Source organism: Delphinapterus leucas, chromosome 4, assembly GCF_059928025.1.
Source record: "Delphinapterus leucas isolate spDelLeu-1000000601 "Yukka" chromosome 4, BTC_Dleu_Yukka2, whole genome shotgun sequence".
NCBI classification, from domain to species: Eukaryota; Metazoa; Chordata; class Mammalia; order Artiodactyla; family Monodontidae; genus Delphinapterus; species Delphinapterus leucas.
In genome coordinates this window covers 316,829-333,562 of record NC_143132.1, presented here as the reverse complement: position 1 = coordinate 333,562, position 16,734 = coordinate 316,829, and the positions used below count along the sequence as shown (strand labels likewise).

Here is a 16,734-nt window from a genome sequence, read left to right as displayed (position 1 = left end):
GCCATTTGCTCTGTCCATTTGCCTTCTGTTAACACCTGGCAGACAAAGGGAGGTTGGGCCTTTGGGGAGGTAGCCTTAGACTGGGTGAGGAGGAGCCGTCCCCGTGGCCGGGGAGGGAGCAGTCGCGGCTGGCGGGCTGGTTGGGCCGGGGCCGCAGAGGAGGGAGCCTGCCGAGTCACGGCGCGAGGGGCAGGCCCTGGGAGACGGGCCAGGAAGGCAGCCCGGGCCGGCCGGGCGGGTGTGCTGGGCCCTGGGCTTCTGCGCCAAGTGCGCTGAGGAGCCGCTGGAGCTCTTGCTGCTCTGACCACTGGTGCCCTTAAAGACTCCCTGGCTGCTGGGAGGAGGGAGAGTGAGCCCGAGGCCAGCTGCGGGGCAGGCGCTGCGGCAGCACGTGCTCGGATGCAGGGCAGCGGCTACGGGGCTGAAACGCGGCTGGATCGGAGGCGGGTCCGGAGCAGGACTGAGGGCATCGTTGTCGCTGTTGCTGGAGGGTGGCCAGGAGTCAGGACTGAGCGCCATGATTTGCTGCGTGTGCCCCGTGAGATGGGAGGGGCCGGGGAGGGCCGGGCTGAGAGAAAGGGTGGCTGCTCCTTTATTCGCAGAAGAGCTCGCGCGAACACACGGGCCGTGACTCGTGTGCGAGGTGGCCGCGTGGAGGTGTTACAGGACAGAAATTTCTACCCTCACAGACGTGCGTCCTCAGTGGGGGGAGCAGACGGCCAGATGAATAAAAACATACGCAACATTAGATTTCGATAAGTGCGTTGAGAGAAACCGAGAGGGAAGAGGGACGGGGAGGAAACGCTTGTAGACTTGGGGCGGGGGAGCTGCAGTTCTCCCCAGGGTGGGCAAGGGAGGCCTCCCCGAGGAGGGCCTTTGAATCCAGAGAGAAACTGCATTGCTGGGAGGTTTGTTTGTGGGGAGGGCTCTGCAGGTGGGGAGGCCCCAGGGCAGGTGAGGACTGTCCCGTGTGTGTGTCTGTGTGTGTGTGTGTGTGTGTGTGTGTGTAGCAGAGGGGGACAAGCAGCGGCTGGAGGAGATTCCCCAGGGCCCCTTGTGCTTCCGCAGTATCAGTGTTTATCCGGGGGGTGGGGCTCCGTGGAGGAGGGCCGTGGTCTGGCAGGTACCTCGTGCCGGGTCTCTGTCCCGGCAGTGAACTGGTTGCCTAGGATGAAGCTGAAGGCAGAGAGTGGCGTGGTGAGCGAGGTGGGGACCCCAGCCAGTCTGCTCCATCGTTCCGCTGTGTTGGGAAGACTTGGAGGGGCGCGCCTGCTACCCTGTGCAGTAAATGCTTCCCGCGTGACACACGGGCCAGGACGCGGGATGGAGACGTGAGGGTCCTGTCTCCCCCTCGGCAGTCGCAGCACCTGGGGGAGAGCGACTGCCGTCCTGCTCGGCACTGGCCAGTCTGGCCAGGCCCTTTCCTCGGCTGGCGGGCAGGAAGGAGCGGGTGTGTCGGGGCACAGTGCCCTTCTGGGGGCAGCTGCCTGGCGCAGGCCTCAGCCCAGGCGTGTGGGTCTGAGTCGTGCGCTCGTGGCAGCCTCCGTGGTGGTCATTCAGTTCCCTGCCCTCCTTTGACCTTCAGCCTCGCAAAGTGAGATCAATATACATTCAGGACCTAGAGTCTGAAAAGAGACCAGGGCGGGGGCACTGCTCTGCTGGGGTGAAGAGTCCTCGCGGAGCGGGGCCCGGGGGTGGAGTCCCTGCCTGCCGATGCGGCCCGCACCCCCATGGGGCGTCCCCGCAGGTGTCATCGTCGGGCTCCAGGGTGAGTGCTCCGTCGTCTTAGTTGGAAAGACCCAGAGACTTGTAAGTTTGAAGACACATCTCTCTTTCATCTTTTAACTGACATGATATACACCATTTAATATAAAATGAACGCCAACAAAGCATTTGGTCACTCTGCTATGACACGGCCGAGGAAAGGGGGGGAAGGAAGCAGGGTGGTGGGAGTGGGAAACGCACTGCTGGCACGTCCTTAAGACAGACTCTTCCTGGAGCATTTTGTTTGCAGTGAGCTGCTTCTGAGTGAGACCAGCTAACCCTTGTGGATCAGTCTGTATACCCGTAAGTTATCCAACATTTCTGGTGTTGTGCTTCTGTATTAAAATGACTAGGAAGTTAGGTACTATTTGGCAAAGAAAAACCTCTGTGGTCAGGGAAGGAAACCCTAAACATTGTTACCTCTGTCATCTGTTGATGAAGAGTCTTTTGGAGTGATGCCCCCCAAGGGCTCCCTTCCCACTTTTCACACAGGAGATGAATGGCCTGTGTTTTGAGAGTTCCTGTATTCTTGGGGCAGCACTTCAAGTAATCGCCGGGGTACAGTGATCACTCAGGGGTTTCCATTCAGACTTGGCTTTGTGTCATTCAGCCGTAAGGAAAGACTAGAAATCCTGTTCCTTCAGTCTACACTGACTATTCGTGATTTAAGACTACCATTTTGGAAACAGAGAAGGAACTTTTATTCCCCTTCAGACTTCACAAATTTTCTACAGGGTCTTTGGTAAAGAACCTTTAAACTGAGTATCTGAAACGTCAAAAGCTATGTTTATGCTTGTTGAAAACAGGCAGCTCAAAAGAGCATGTCCTAAAAAAAAAAAAAAAAAAAAAGAGCATGTCCTAGTAAGTTCCTCCATAACTCATGGGTTTGTGTCCTTAGGTTACCTCTAAAGATGAAGGAGGCTAAGCTGTTTTCAGGAAACAGCTAGGAAACACTAAAACTAGGATCGTTTTGAAATGAAGGTCATAGAAATGTTATAGAAATAGAGATTCTCATCTCATCGTCAGATAGTCTTGGTGCTATGGACTGAACTGTGTCCCCCAAATTCATATGTCGAAGCCCTAACCCTCAGTGTGACTATATTCCTTTAAGGAGGTGATTAAGGTTAAATGAGGTGCTAAGGGTGGGTCCCCAATCCCCTAGGAGCCGTGTCCTCATAAGAGAGAGAGAGAGAGACACGCACACACAGAGGAAAGACTACGTGATGACCCGGGTGGGCGGTTGTCTGCACACGAAGAGAGAGGCCGCGGGAGGGACCAGCCCTGCTGCGACACGTGGATCTCAGACGTCCAGCCTCCAGAACCGTTGTTTAGACCACGCAGCCTGTGGCATTTTGGTATAGCGGCCCGAGCAGCAGACTAAGACCCTCGGCGTGTCATCCTGTCCTTCAGCAACCTTCAGCAGATTAAGTAGAAAGGCTCATGACCTAGCGGGGCTGACAGACACGTGAACTGGCAGTGCGGTGAAGTGTGCGGGCCCCGTTGGCGCTAAAAGGGGAGTGACCGTCAGGGCTGGGCAAGCAGGAAATAGAGTTTCCTCCAGCTTTGTTTTGAAGGCACGTGTCAGGAGGGTGGAGCAGAAGAGCACGGAAGGACGTGCTGGACAGAGGAGGGTGAGCCAGAGCTGAGTGAGCTGGGGGTCCAGACAGTGTCCCCCTGGCCAGTGGTGGGAGAGCAGGCTGGAAGGACGGGACTCCTCACGGGAGGATTTATGCATGCCAGAGAGGAATTCGGACCGGACTGTGGAGTCTAGACCAGTGTTGGAACAAACTCACATGCTGCCTGCAGCCAGGTGGGTGTTGTGGATGTGAGGTGACAGGCACAGTAGAACCTTCTGTGGTGGTGGAAATGTTTTGTGCTGTCCGGTGTGGTAGCCACTGGCTACTTGTGGCATTAAACACTTGAAATGTGGCTGGTGGGCCTGGGGGACTAAATAGTCATTGAATTTACTTTTAATTAATGAAAATTTAAATAGCCACATATGGCTAGTGGCTGTTGTATTGGACAACACAGCAAAGTGTGTGGTCTGCTAAAGGCATTGTATTAAAAAAGAGGAATGCCATCAATGTATACCTTATGCAGTCTTCTACCCCAGCTCTCAACAGTGGGAGAAGATTAAAATGAGTGTGTGCGTTCAAGAGCCCACAAAATCTTGAAAAGAGAGATGGCCAATTTTCTGTTTTTGAAAAAGGGCTAAGGGAGTGGTTACCCTTGGGTGCTTTATTTTAAGCAGGTCTTCCTTAATAAATGACGGAGCCGGCGGGGTTTTAAGGTGTTAAGCAGCAATTGAAATATTCCTGTGTGATCTCTGTCTGTCTCTCTTTACTCCTCTCTCTCTCAGATTTAGAATGATTTTTCTGGTGGCATGTGGAGAGTGGTTTGGATGAGTGTGACATTGGGATAAGAAACGTTAAACAGCATGTTGCCGTGCTCCAGGGCAGGAGACCGTGCCGACCTGGCTGGAGGCTGAGCCAGTGGGCTGGGGAGAGTGCTCTGAAATAGAAGCAGCAGCCTTGGTGTGAAGAGGGGCACGTCGGAGGATGACCCCTCGTTGGGGGGCTCTAGGATGACTCCCGAGTTTCTGAAATGAATGCCGGGGAGATGATGGGTCTCTTCACTGAAGATGTGGGACATGGGAAGAACACGTCTGCTTCATACCTGTTGAGCGTGAGGCGCCTCTGGGAGATCCAAGGGATGGTGTCCAGGGAACATTTGGATGTGTAGGACAGGCACTTTTAGAAAGGGCTAGTCTGAAAGTAGAAATTTGCAAGTCATTGGTACAACAATTGCCCCGTCTGGAGAACTGAAAAATGCAAAGAAGGCCTAGGATAAACCCTCGAGGGACTCAAGCCCCAGAGGGAAAGGCAGAGGAGGAGACCACAGAGGAGACTGAAGAAGGAAGACACCACAGCAGGAGCAGAGCAGGGGGTGGGCCTCTGTGCACGGAGGCCGGAGAGGGTCTCTAGCCAGGGAGCATTTACTTGGGGTGGAGGATTTTCTAGGTCAATACGCATGACCAGTCATCAGGTGAAGATGACTCTCCTTCCCCAGATGTCACGGAAATGGTAGCAGTTTTAAAAATTGAAAGGAAATTGACAGCAGTCTAGATTCTGGAAAGTCAGAAAGGTCGGTCGGCACAGTGAGCAAGGTCGGGGCGGGAGCGGGGAGGCAGGGCTGAGCCTCTGCGCTGGGGAGGAGAGGGTGCCTTTCTCAGGGGTTTCCGGAGTCCGCCACGCCACTGCATTGGGAGGAAGGGGTGCCCAGAGGGCAGGCCCGCCTCTGCCTCAGCAGCACAGTTTCTCACTCACATTCCTCAGAAGAGTTCGCTCGAGTGGAAGCTGTGCAGCTGAAAAGTTGGGAAACCCTGGAGGGGATGATATTTAAGTTCTCCTTTCAGCTGCAAGAGTGTTCTGCGTTCTGGTCATGAGCATCCAGTGTGAATCATACCATAGTGTCGTTTTATCTCACCAAGGGATGTTTAAAAGCAACCTGCACGTGGCTGTTTATAGGGGCTTTATTCATAATTGCCCAAACTTGGAAGCAACCAAGATGGATGTCCTTCAGTAGTTGAATGGATAAATAAACTCTTACATTGAGACAATGGAATATTATTTAGCACTAAAAAGAAATGAGTTATCAAGCCAAGAAAAGGCACAGAACAATCTCAAATGCACGTTACTCAGTGAAAGAAATCAATCTGAAAAGGCTACTGATTCCAACTATTCTGGAAAACTATGGAGACAGTAAAAAAGGTCAGTGGTTGCCAGGGGTTCAGGGGTTCAGGGGGTGGGGAGAGGGATGAATAGGCAGAGCACAGAGGATTTTTAGGGCAGTGAAATACTCTGTATGGTAGCGTAATGAGAGATACATGTCATTATACGGTGGTCCAAGCCCACGGAATGTATGACAGCCGGAGTGAACCACATGGGCTTTGGGTGATGATGACGTGTCAGTGTAGCTCATCGTCTGTGACAAATGCACCACTCTGGTGGCAAATGTTGATATTGGGGGAGGCTGTGCATGTGGCGGGCAGGGGATGGATGGGAACTCTCTGTGCCTTGCCCTCAATTTTGCTTGTGACCCTTAAACTGCTCTAAAAAAAGTAAAATAAAGCAAAAGAGAGAAGGAAAAAAAAAAACCTGGAAAATAAATCTACAAGCCCAGATGGTTTCACTGACAAAATTTATCAAACATTTAAAAAAGAAATAACACCAATTTTACATAGCCTCTCTCACGTATATTTTAACTTTTAATTTTGGAATAATTTTAATCTCATAAGAAATTGCAAAAATAGTACATAGAATCATTCAGTTTCCCACAATAACATCTTATATAGCCATAGTACATTATCAAACCATATTCCATATATTCTTAATTATAAAAGATTATATGATAATTGTGTTAAAAGATTTAACGAGTTCAAAAGTGCATGAAGTAAAAAGCAAAATCTAACACCCACCCCAAGCCAAATAAATAAATCACTTCCTAGGGGTAACCACTGCTAATAATTTGTTGGGTACCCCTCCAGACATTTTGTGCACATACAGAAATATATATACCTACATGCATGTGAATATAGTTTTATTTTTTAATTTTTATCAGAATTACATCATTTCATATGTACATTGTTTTTCAGCTTGCTGTTTTTACTCAGTAGGATATCATGAATCCCGTGTAAGTGATACCCACCCCTTCCCCGCCCCCTCAAGTACCAGAGTATTTTTTAGGACTCACAGTATCCTGTAGTAGTGATGTATGGCATCACATTCACTTCTTCCTACTTGTTTTCATGGACAGTTAGGTTTTCTCACATACTTTGCTGTTACATGTAATGTGCACCGCCTGTCCTCGTTCCCGTGACCTTAAGGAGCTACTGAGTGCCTTTGAGAATAGGTCTTTAGAAATTGTGTTGCTGAGGTAGAGACATGATGATAGCATTCGGGGTTTTGCCTTTATAATCCAAAGTGAATTTGGTTTGTGGCCGTGGAGGTCAACCCGAGCCACACATCGTGCCCCTGCCTGGAGCATTTGTGAGAGCAGCTGCCCACAGGCCACCAGAGAGGCACCTTCTGCGATGGTCTGGTGTGTTTCCAAAATCGCCCTGGGGCTGGGGTGCCCACGCAGGGGAGACCTCCACTGTGTCTGGGATTCCCTCTGGCTGGTGGTCAGGGTCATCCCGGTTCTGTGCAGCAGACTGAGGAGCTTGCTCTGCTGTTGGTCTCTCTAAAGCGTTTACCGAACCTGGGGTCAGAAATCTTGGATGTGAGTCCCTTTATTAGTTCATTAGTTTTGCCCTGGAGTCTGTTTTGGATTCCATTTTGCTGTCTGTGGCTGGAAGCTTTGCATTCAGAGGTGTGTCAGGTTGGTGTCTACATTGGATACTTGAAAATATGCTAACTGGTTACACGCGAAAATGTGTAGCGGGTTATATTCAGTTGGTTTGGACAGTTTTCAGGATATCATGAACACCAAACTGGGAGTTAGCACGTTTCCTTTCTGAATGCTCTTGGTACCTTCACCCTGTAAGCGTTCATTTGAAACGGGAACATGAGAAGAGACAGTTTCTAGGAAATGAGTACTTAATTTTAAAATATTCTGAGATTGGAATTGACATATACACACTACCATATATGAAGTAGATAACTAATAAGAAACTACCGTATACCACAGGGAACCTTATTCAATACTCTGTAATGACCTATATGGAAATAGAATGTAAAAAAGAGTGGATATACGTATATGTGTAACTGATTCTCTTTGCTGTACAGCAGAAACTAACACAACATTGTAAATAACTGTCCTCCAATAAAAATTAATTTTAAAAAAATTGAAAAAAATATCCTGCAAAATCCAATGCTCTGCTTTAAAATGAGGATTTATCTGTTTTAGTTTAGTGTTGCAATATTGTTTTCATTTAAATTTGTCTTAATTACATATTTTCATATGTTCTGGAGGAAACAAGTTTTTTAGTAGATATTGTTTAAAAAAACACATGTGCTTTAAATTTGTTCACAAGTTGAAACTCAGTAAGCAAAATCATACAATCATATCCTGGATCCAGTCAGGGTCTGTGAGTGTCCAGTGAGTGTAAGACAAGGACAGCGCAGCCCACGGGCCACTGCAGTCAGCAGTGGATAGGTGTGCTCATTACATCACAGATGGGATGATGATAAAGACGAAGTGCTTAGTGAAGAATTGACAACAGAGTGAGATTTATTATGTGATGTCATTCAGGTAGAGTAAAGATACACGGACACAAGGCAGGATACGTTCTGCAGAACGTATTCAAATTAAAAGGCCCACAAGGCAGTAGAATAGTTTTGTGTGGGGTTGGTGGGGGGTCAGGTGCAGACCAAGGCCGAGTCAAAGGGTGTCGGTGGCAACCGGGAGCGGCTCTGTGGGCGCCCCACTGGGTGCACAGTCCTCAAAGCGGAGGCTCTGTGCAGTGGCCTCACCACTTTGCCTGTTTGTTTGGGGTGGGTGGGCGGGGGGCAGGGGCAGGAGGAGCGCGGAGTGGGTGCCAGGAGGGCTTGCAGAGCACTGGAAGATTTCTGTTGAAGACCACTCACCCAAAGTGCAAGGTACTCGTGGACACTGTGATACATGCTTCTGGTCGAAATAAAGTCTCGCAGACATGCTGGATCTGCCCTGAGTGCTCCGAGTTATCCAGGAAACCAGCTGCTGTGCTTAGACTGAGAAGTGTTTCCCTGCAGACACATTTCCTGCCCTGTTTCTGGGTAGGTTAATTCATTTTTAGGCTGTTCTTCTTCAGGTCCTATTCCCCGAGTGCTGGCCCAGGGACACCCCGTGGCCTGCGAGGGTTGGTTTCCTGTGGGTCCCTTACACCAGTACTTCCGCAGCTTGAACCTGCACAAGTCACCTGGGGATCTTGGTAAAATGCAGATGCAGATTCTGTCGGTCTGGGGTGTGGCCTCGGAGTCTCTGCAGTTTTGACTCTTGTCCAGAATGTCCTGTGACGGGACTGATTCGGCATGTAGCCTTCTGAGTCTGGCTTCCGTCACTCAGCAACATGCGTGGAAGATCCGCCGAGATTGTTGTCTGTCGGCAGCTTGTTCCTTTTTACTGCTGATTAGCATTCCGCTGTGTGGATGCATCACGCTTCCTTTATCCAATCACCAGTTGAAGGACCTAAGTGTTTCCAGTTTTTCCATTGTGAATGAATTTTTAATTAAAAAATTTTGGGAACCTCAGAAGAAATGTAATTCTGTTTTTCCGTTGTTGTTTTAGGTGACATCACTCAAAAAGGATATGAAAAGAAAAGGGGAAAGCTGCTTGCACGTTATGTACCACGCACTCAAGGTAAGGTCAGCACGTGTCTCATAAAACCGATTTAAAATTTGATTTTAGAGCTTGACATTGGTAGTTTCATATTTTATTGAGAAGGTCTGGGCAAATAGCGTGTCTACTATAAGATTATAAAATCCAAAGGCATAGAGTATAATTTATATCTCTGGTTTGGTGTAGATTTCATTCCCAAATAGGATTTCTTTTATTTTTATGATCATAGACCATGATTATTTTTATGGTTTTAGTAAGGAACATTTCCTTACTTAGGTTTAGAACAAATATTGTAAAGATGTCAGTTCTTCCCACCTTAGATTGATCCGTAGAGTGCACATTCAGTGTTTCAACAGAGTTGTTGGGGGTGGAATTTAACAAGATAATTTTAAAATTTATATACACGTTTGGGACTTCCCTGGCAGGCCGGTGGTTAAGACTCTGCCCTTCCACTCCAGGGGGCGCGGGTTCGATCCCTGGTCAGGGAACTAAGACCCCATGTGCCGTATGCGGCACAGCCAAAAAAAAAAAGAAAGGTTTATTAAAAAAAAATGTATATACAAGTTTAAAGGGCCAAGGGACTCAAAATAGGATAAAAAAGAAGAATGAGGTGGGAGGATTTGCTGATCAGGATACGAAGAGTTAATATCAAGCTGTTGTCATTAAGACAGCCTGGTTTGGCACAAGGGAAGACAGCTAGATTGCAGAGCAGAACATGGGCCCAGACAGACATGCACCGCTGTGGAGACCAGGCTTATGGTGGAGGTGGTGTTGCCGCTCCCGGTGCTGGCACAGTTCCTTAAGACACGGAAACCAGATATTAAGGGCCTAAATGAGAAAGGCAAAAATTATAGCACCTTTGGAAGATCACACAGGAAAACTGTCACCATCTCTAAATAGGAGGGATTTCTCAAGTCCCTAAAGGTACCAATAAGCAGCAACTGTAAAGGAAAAAATTGGTAAATCAGGGTGTGTTAAAGTTGAGAATTTTATTCTATCACAAGTCCCCATAAAGAGACTAAAGACAAGCCACAGCGTGGGAGGAGATAATCCCAGCACAAATAACAGGAAAAGGACTAGTTTTCCGAGCCTGCAAGGCAGCAGTGTCAGCAGAGCCCTTTGTGATAGTGGGAATGGCCTGTAGCTCCACTGTCTGGTACACTGACCAGTTGCCACGTGTGGCTCCTGAGCATTTGAAGTGTGGTGGTGTGACTGAGAGACTGAATTTTTAATTTAATTTTAATTAATTTCAACTTTAAAGAGCCAGAAGGTCCCCCAACATGGTTTTTTAAAAAGCCCAGTAGGAAAATGGGCTAAAGACTTGAGTAAGTATTTTATTGGAGGAAACCCTAATAGCCAGCAAGCAAACGAAAAGATACTTACCTAAGCTTGGTAGCAGTCAGAGAGATGCACATTAAACCTTGGGCTGTTGGAGAGGATTCAGACAGGTGTGCACGGCTCGTGGGACCTAGCAGAGTAGAAGAGGTGCAGAGGCAGCCGGCAGCTCTCCTTCAGGGACACGCATGCCCTGGAGAAACTCTGGATGCCTGCACCCTGTTCTTGTTCTGTGCACAAGAATGTTCATTGTTTTCCCTCAACTGCCAGGTGCTCAAACATCCATCAGCAGGATGCATACGTGTGTCAGCAAGGATGAATCTCATAAACGTTAACGGGGAGTGATAAAACGATTACACGGGAATATAGCCTGTAAAACTAAAAAAACCACCGAACTGCCACTTCTCAAACCTTTTTGTAGCTGGTAAAGAAAGAGGAGGAGAGAAGTGGTCTTCCCTGAAGTGAGTGTGGCATTTCTGTGTGTGTGGAGTGAGACTGGAGGAGCCACAAGGAGCTCTAAGGCACATGAGTGTTTATTTCTTAACTGCTGCAGTTGTTACATTGAGTTTTTTTCTGTATAATAATTTTTGAACTGAATACATGCTTTATTCTGCCTGTATCGGTATGATATATTTTACAATAAATCAGTAACAAGAAGAATACTGAGGAGGTGCTTTATGTACTGACATTCATCCATCAAAATAAAGGAAAAACAAGTAAAATTGAGTACAATTGGAGGAAACTATTAAAGAAAACATCTTGAAGCCCATTTGCCAGGCATCAACAGCAGCTGTCCAACGAGGCGTTCATGTGCCATCGTACTTCCTTTCCTCAGCGGCAGCCATGCCCGCCATGCCACTTCCAGGCCCTCCGTCGGGGTGGCCAGTGCCTGTGCAGCGTCACAGACAGACAAGGCAGGCGAGAGTTAGAGAGCACAGCATGCCATCCTTGCACAGGTGCTGTTATTTTATACCTTGAAAACCTAGGTGACTCCTTACTTAGCTATTAGAATTAGTAAGAGCTTTGGTTTGATAGGAGACAGATAAGCAAGAATCAATAACTTTTCTCTGGCAATATTGCTCTTTATAAAACAACTCACGTTCGTAATGGCGATAAACTATCAAATGTTTTTAATACATTTAGCAAGAAAGCCACAGGACCTATGTTAGGATCATGGAGTCCGTTTGAAAGAAATAACCAAGACCCTAAAATATGAAGAAATATACCAATATCCTAAATGGAAAAATTTAATGTTATAAAAGTAGTAGTTTCCAAATTAATGTGTGAACAAAATGTAGTCCATTCGGAATACCAGTGGCTGATTTTTTTTTCCTGAAACCTGGCATTGGAAGTAATAACCCACTTGAAGGAGAAAAGTTCTTCAAGTAGCCAGTACATTTTTGGGAAGGAGCCAGTGAGAAAGGCCTGGGCTTCATGGTGTTCAGCCCGCTCGCGTGCACTTTCTAGTCCCAACCGGAGGGCGTTGGTGGACGGTGTGGAAGGCCCAACAGTGTAAGAGAGGGGCGTCTAGAAATGATTCAGGACAATTCAAAGGAGGGAAGATTTATTTAGTAACCGGCGCCATCCCTTTGGAGGCAACAGTGGGACCCTCTTCCTCTCCACCATTAGCGAACGTAAGCTTTAGAAGGATTAAAGCTCTAAATATGTTTGTAATTATAAAATACTACAAAACTCCAGAGAACATTTGAACAACCTTTGAGTGGGCGTTACAAGATAGGAGACCTGGAAGAAAAACAGGTTATGATTGTCTCCCTAGAAATGAAAACTGCAGAGTGATTGCGACCAGCCGGCCATGGCCTGGGGGGCGAGCACAGCCCAGGGTGGTGCCTCCAGCTGACCCGAGGCTTTCTGCAGGTCACTTGGGGGGGCTCCTTGGCTGGATAGAATTAACAGAAATTCAAAGAAAAGGACATACGGATGGGCAATAAACAGTAAAGTATGTTTAACCTCACTAGCAGATACGGGAATGCAAATTAGTGAACCATTTTTCTCCTGTCAGATTGGCAAAATTCTAAACCTTATAACATCCATCGCTGACAAAGACGTGGGGAAATAGCACATTGCGGGAGTGCAAATTGCTGTGACCTTTCTGAGAAGTTCTCTCTTGATACCTGTTAAAAATATACCTACTCTTATCCAGTGATTTCCCACTGGGCCTTGTATCTTCGTTGAATAAATGAAACGATCTCAATAAAAGCACTGTATTTTGGAGTAAAACTGTAAGGATGTCCGTATGCATATATGTCACTTAGCAGCATGCCTGGTTATAGTCTGTAACACGTAAGATTCTGTGTTCTCTGTTACGGACTCTAAAGAAATTTTATCCAGTCACAAGAAGCAAAAAGCCAGAAGCAGTGCTGACCAGTATTGCTGTATGTCGCGTATGTGTATGTGTGTATATGTTCACACTTCGAAGAGCTGAACATGGATTTCCAGGGGGTGTCGCTGTCCTCTCGTGCTGCATAACTAACACCCCAAACCTGGTAGGTAAAACAACAGCAAGAGCAGCGCTTTGCCCCCAAACCTGCAGGTTGGCCTGGCTCAGAGGGCAGCTCCTCCCTGCCTGTGGAGCCAGAGCTGGTGTTCTGGGGGCTCCTCAGTCACAGGGGTGGCGTCAGTGCCGGGAGGCTTGGGCAGCCGAGCGCCCGTGGCCCCCGTCCCCTCTGTCCTCTCTGTGTGTCGTCACAGAGAGCTGGGGGCCAGGTGGCCTTTCATGAGCAGCGTTGGAGGTCAGGACCCGCCCGGGCCCAGGTGGGGATAGGCTGCTGCTTTTTGGGCAGTGATAAGGGCTGGGGGCCCTGGAGGTGATTTTTCGGAGACGTCTTGAAACAAAGGCTAAAACACTGAACAGATTATTTTGTTGAAGCCCAGCTGAAGGCTTTGCTTTGTGCTCTTCTCAGATGCCAGCAAACTAGGGCTCAGGCCACACTGGCTGCACGCTCGTGCGCCGTGGCACGTGGCGTCCGAGGGCCTGGGTGTCGGGGCTGTGGGCGTGAGAGCCCGGGGGGCTGCGACAGGGCGTGGAGAGCTGGCCGGCCGCCCGTCGGGGTTGGTTGGCACCCGTCTTCGTCCCTGTGTCTGAGGGCGGCTGGCGACACCCCCAGTGATGGCTTTGTGGGCTGTTTCCCTCTGGGCTTGCTGACACCAGGGACACTGAGGGGGAGGGAGAGCCGGCCCTAGAGAGCCGGCCCTGCGTGCGCACGTGCCCAGCTCGGGGCCCAGGACGGCTGGGTGCCGATGGCCAGTGAGGCCGCGGGGCTGCGCTGGGCTGTGGGTGGTGGGACTGGAAGCGGACATTGACGTCTATGCCCTGACCTCCAAATTCAGGGTCTTCTGGTGTTGGGGCCACCACAGCGTGCGTGGTCGTGCAGCGGGTGCTGTGCAGCAGTGGACGGGAAGCATGGGCTGTTTTACATGGGTTTTTCCATGATTGGAAAAGCAAATTGTTCACAGCAGGTGCTCCTGTAAAACTGTGTTTCAGGAGTAGATCCATCCCTACAAGCAGAGACTAGGATCCCCGGGCCCTCACAAGCCACGGCCCCCGTGCCCGAACAGCAGAAGACGAGGCCCAGCCACGCCCGGGACGAGCGCTTCAGGTCAGGTAGGGACCAGAGGCCTGGGACCAGAGGCCTGCAGGCCTCTGCTCGGACACCACGTCTCCGCTGAGGAAATTGTTTTCTTTCTTTCTTTTTTTTAACGTTTTATTTTATAGTGGGGTACAGCCGATTAACAATGTTGTGATAGTTTCAGGTGCACAGCAAAGCGACTCAGCCGTACATATACACGTATCCATTCTCCCCCAAACTCCCCTCCCATTCGGAAATTATTTTCACTTGAACCATAACTTACCACATCATATTTTTCAAGAAAAAATATAACTTCCACATAATGTAGTATGTTTTAATGTAGCCTGGAGTGTAAGTGTTCTCTTCTTAGGGGATGCTTATAGGAATCTCAGGAGAAAGCTAAATCTTCCTTCCCCCATTAGAATAATTTCTGTAAATGTTTGTGTCCATTTTTCTACCTAGATCTTTGGGGTTGGTATTGGTGGATTTGTGCATCAAGGACCGCTTTACTACTGTAGGTGTTTTAGTATTTTTTTCTTTCTCTAATTTTGGAGATTTCCTTCTAATTAGATTTCTGCCACTCTGTCAGTGCTTTTATAAATATTTAAATTTGTCTCTGATATTTTATTTGAATCATCAGGACATCCATTGAAAAAATTTGTGCTTTCAATTATAGATTACATATGGATAACTTTTGAACACTCTTTTGCCTGTTTAACATTTTCACCATTGTGTGATTGTATATTTCCTTTGTATTTAAACTCTCTCAGTAAACCTTTGTATAAAGAAAAACTTTCAAGAGAGATAAAGAAATGGCCGTTTTGTTTTAAGAATACCTAAAAAGAACGTTAAGATTTTAAATGTTATGTCAACATGGGAGTGTGATGAAGTGATTTGAGAAATTTTGATCAGATAATTTCTTACCAATTTAATATACATTTTTAAAAACTTCCTCACGCTGATAATAGTTTCTTTTCTGATTACATAAATGATACATGTAACATAGGATATTAGAAACGGCCCCATCAACATTCCACTGATACCATCTTCTTTAGCCCCGGGTGCAAAAGCACACGCATGTACACGCACCGTAAGTAGGGTCACCAGAGGTCTCCTTCCTGTCCCTGCCTGTCCTCATCTCCCTGCTCCCTGTCCCCCCTCCATTTCCATGTAACTGACGTTGATGACCTGCTTTCTGCCCTTGTGAACTGTATCTGGTTCTCATTCTTTACTTTCTGAAAACAAGACCTTTATCATTAATGTGCTTTGCTCATATTTTCCCTAAGGCTTTGTCTTCTCTTTGAACTCTCTTACAGTGGCTTTTGTAGCAGAAGTTTTTAATTTGCATGAAGTCCAGCTTATCAGTTCCTTTTCATGAATAGTGCTTTTGTTCTCACATCTAAGAAATCTTTGCCAAACCCAAAGTCACAAAGATTCTTACCTGGGTTTTCTTCTAGAAGTTTTATAGTTTTAGGTTTTACCTTTAGGTCTATGATTTAGATTTTAGTTAATTTTAGTATGGTTCAAGGTATGGCGCACAGCTTACTTTTTTGCATGTGGTAATCCCGTCGTCCCCGATGCCCTTGCTCCTTTGTCTAAAAGCGGTCGCACGCATGTGTGACTCTCTTTCTGGACTCTGTTCTATTCTGTTGATGTATTCGTCTGTTGTTATGGCAGAGCCAGCTCTCTTAATGATTGTAGCTTAACAATCATGGCTTCACATCAGTAGTGTTATTTCTCCAAGTTTATTCCTTACTGTTGTTCCCTTGTATATACTGTGCCTTTTTTCCCTCTGGTACTTTTAAGATTTTTCTCTTTGTCACTGGTTTTGAGTGACTTGATTATGATGGGCCTTGGTGTAGTTTTCTTTGTTTCTTGTGCTTGGGGTTTGTTGAGCTTCTTGGATCTGTTGCTTTATACCCTGTAATGTTGATATTGTTTAGATTTTGAGTTGTTGGTTGTCTTATCTGTACTTAGGTTTTTGTTTGTTTCTAAGGCAGCAGTAACGTTTAAGGTGTGTGCTCAGCCCATCACAGCCAGATCTCTTGCAGGGGCTCCTAGGTTTGTCTCTCTCCTGAGCACTGCCTTTCATGAGTGTTTTCGGTTGTATGTCTGGGAGTATTTTTATTAGACCCTCAAGTTTAAATGATACTTTGGCTGGATATAAAATTCTAGGTTTAACACTTGTTTCTTCAGCTGTGTTGCTTTCTTGCATCCGGTGTTTACTCCTGAGTAAAGTCAGTCTGTTTCCTGAGCCTTCAAGATGATTTGCTCTTTCCCTCTGGAAGCTTTTAGGATTGGCTGGCTGTCTTTGATATTTGTAAATTGTACTTTAATACGCCTATGTGTGAATTTTTCATCTTTCCTGATAGTACCCTATGAGCCATTTTACTATAAGGTTTCTAAACGCTTTAAAAACATTTTGTTGGGGAAAATTTGAACACGTACAAAAGTGGACTTGGTGTGATGAGCCCCAGACTCGTCCAGCCCCCACAGTTCCTGCCGTGCTCAGGCTCAGTCTTGGCTTCTTCATCAATCCCCTGCTTCCTCCCTTCCCATGTGATTTTGAAGCACATCTCAGAGATCATGTTATTTCATTTAGAGGTCATAATATTCTTGGCTTCTGTATCTGAAAAGAATGCATGTTATCTCTAAAAGATAATGCCATTGTCACAAAATAATTAACAATAATTCCTTAGTATCAAATACCCAAATGTTCCTGTGGTTTGAA

General features: G+C 47.1%; 1 protein-coding gene across 13 annotated transcripts in view; it reads left to right on the top strand.

Annotated features, from left to right (window-relative positions):
• Window positions 1–16,734, top strand: part of DIP2A (DIP2 acetate--CoA ligase A) — a 91,760-nt gene that overhangs the window by 7,047 nt on the left and 67,979 nt on the right. For 12 of the 13 annotated variants that reach the window (XR_016392926.1, XM_089910076.1, XM_022597069.3 and 9 more), the window contains exons 2-3: window positions 9,031–9,102; window positions 13,919–14,038. Coding sequence is in view for 12 of the 13 variants with exons in the window: in XM_089910076.1 (XP_089766202.1) it covers window positions 9,031–9,102; window positions 13,919–14,038 (192 nt within the window). In the remaining variant the exon portion in view is untranslated. The remainder of the gene's footprint in view (window positions 1–9,030; window positions 9,103–13,918; window positions 14,039–16,734) is intronic. The other variant, XM_030760895.2, reaches the window with a different exon arrangement.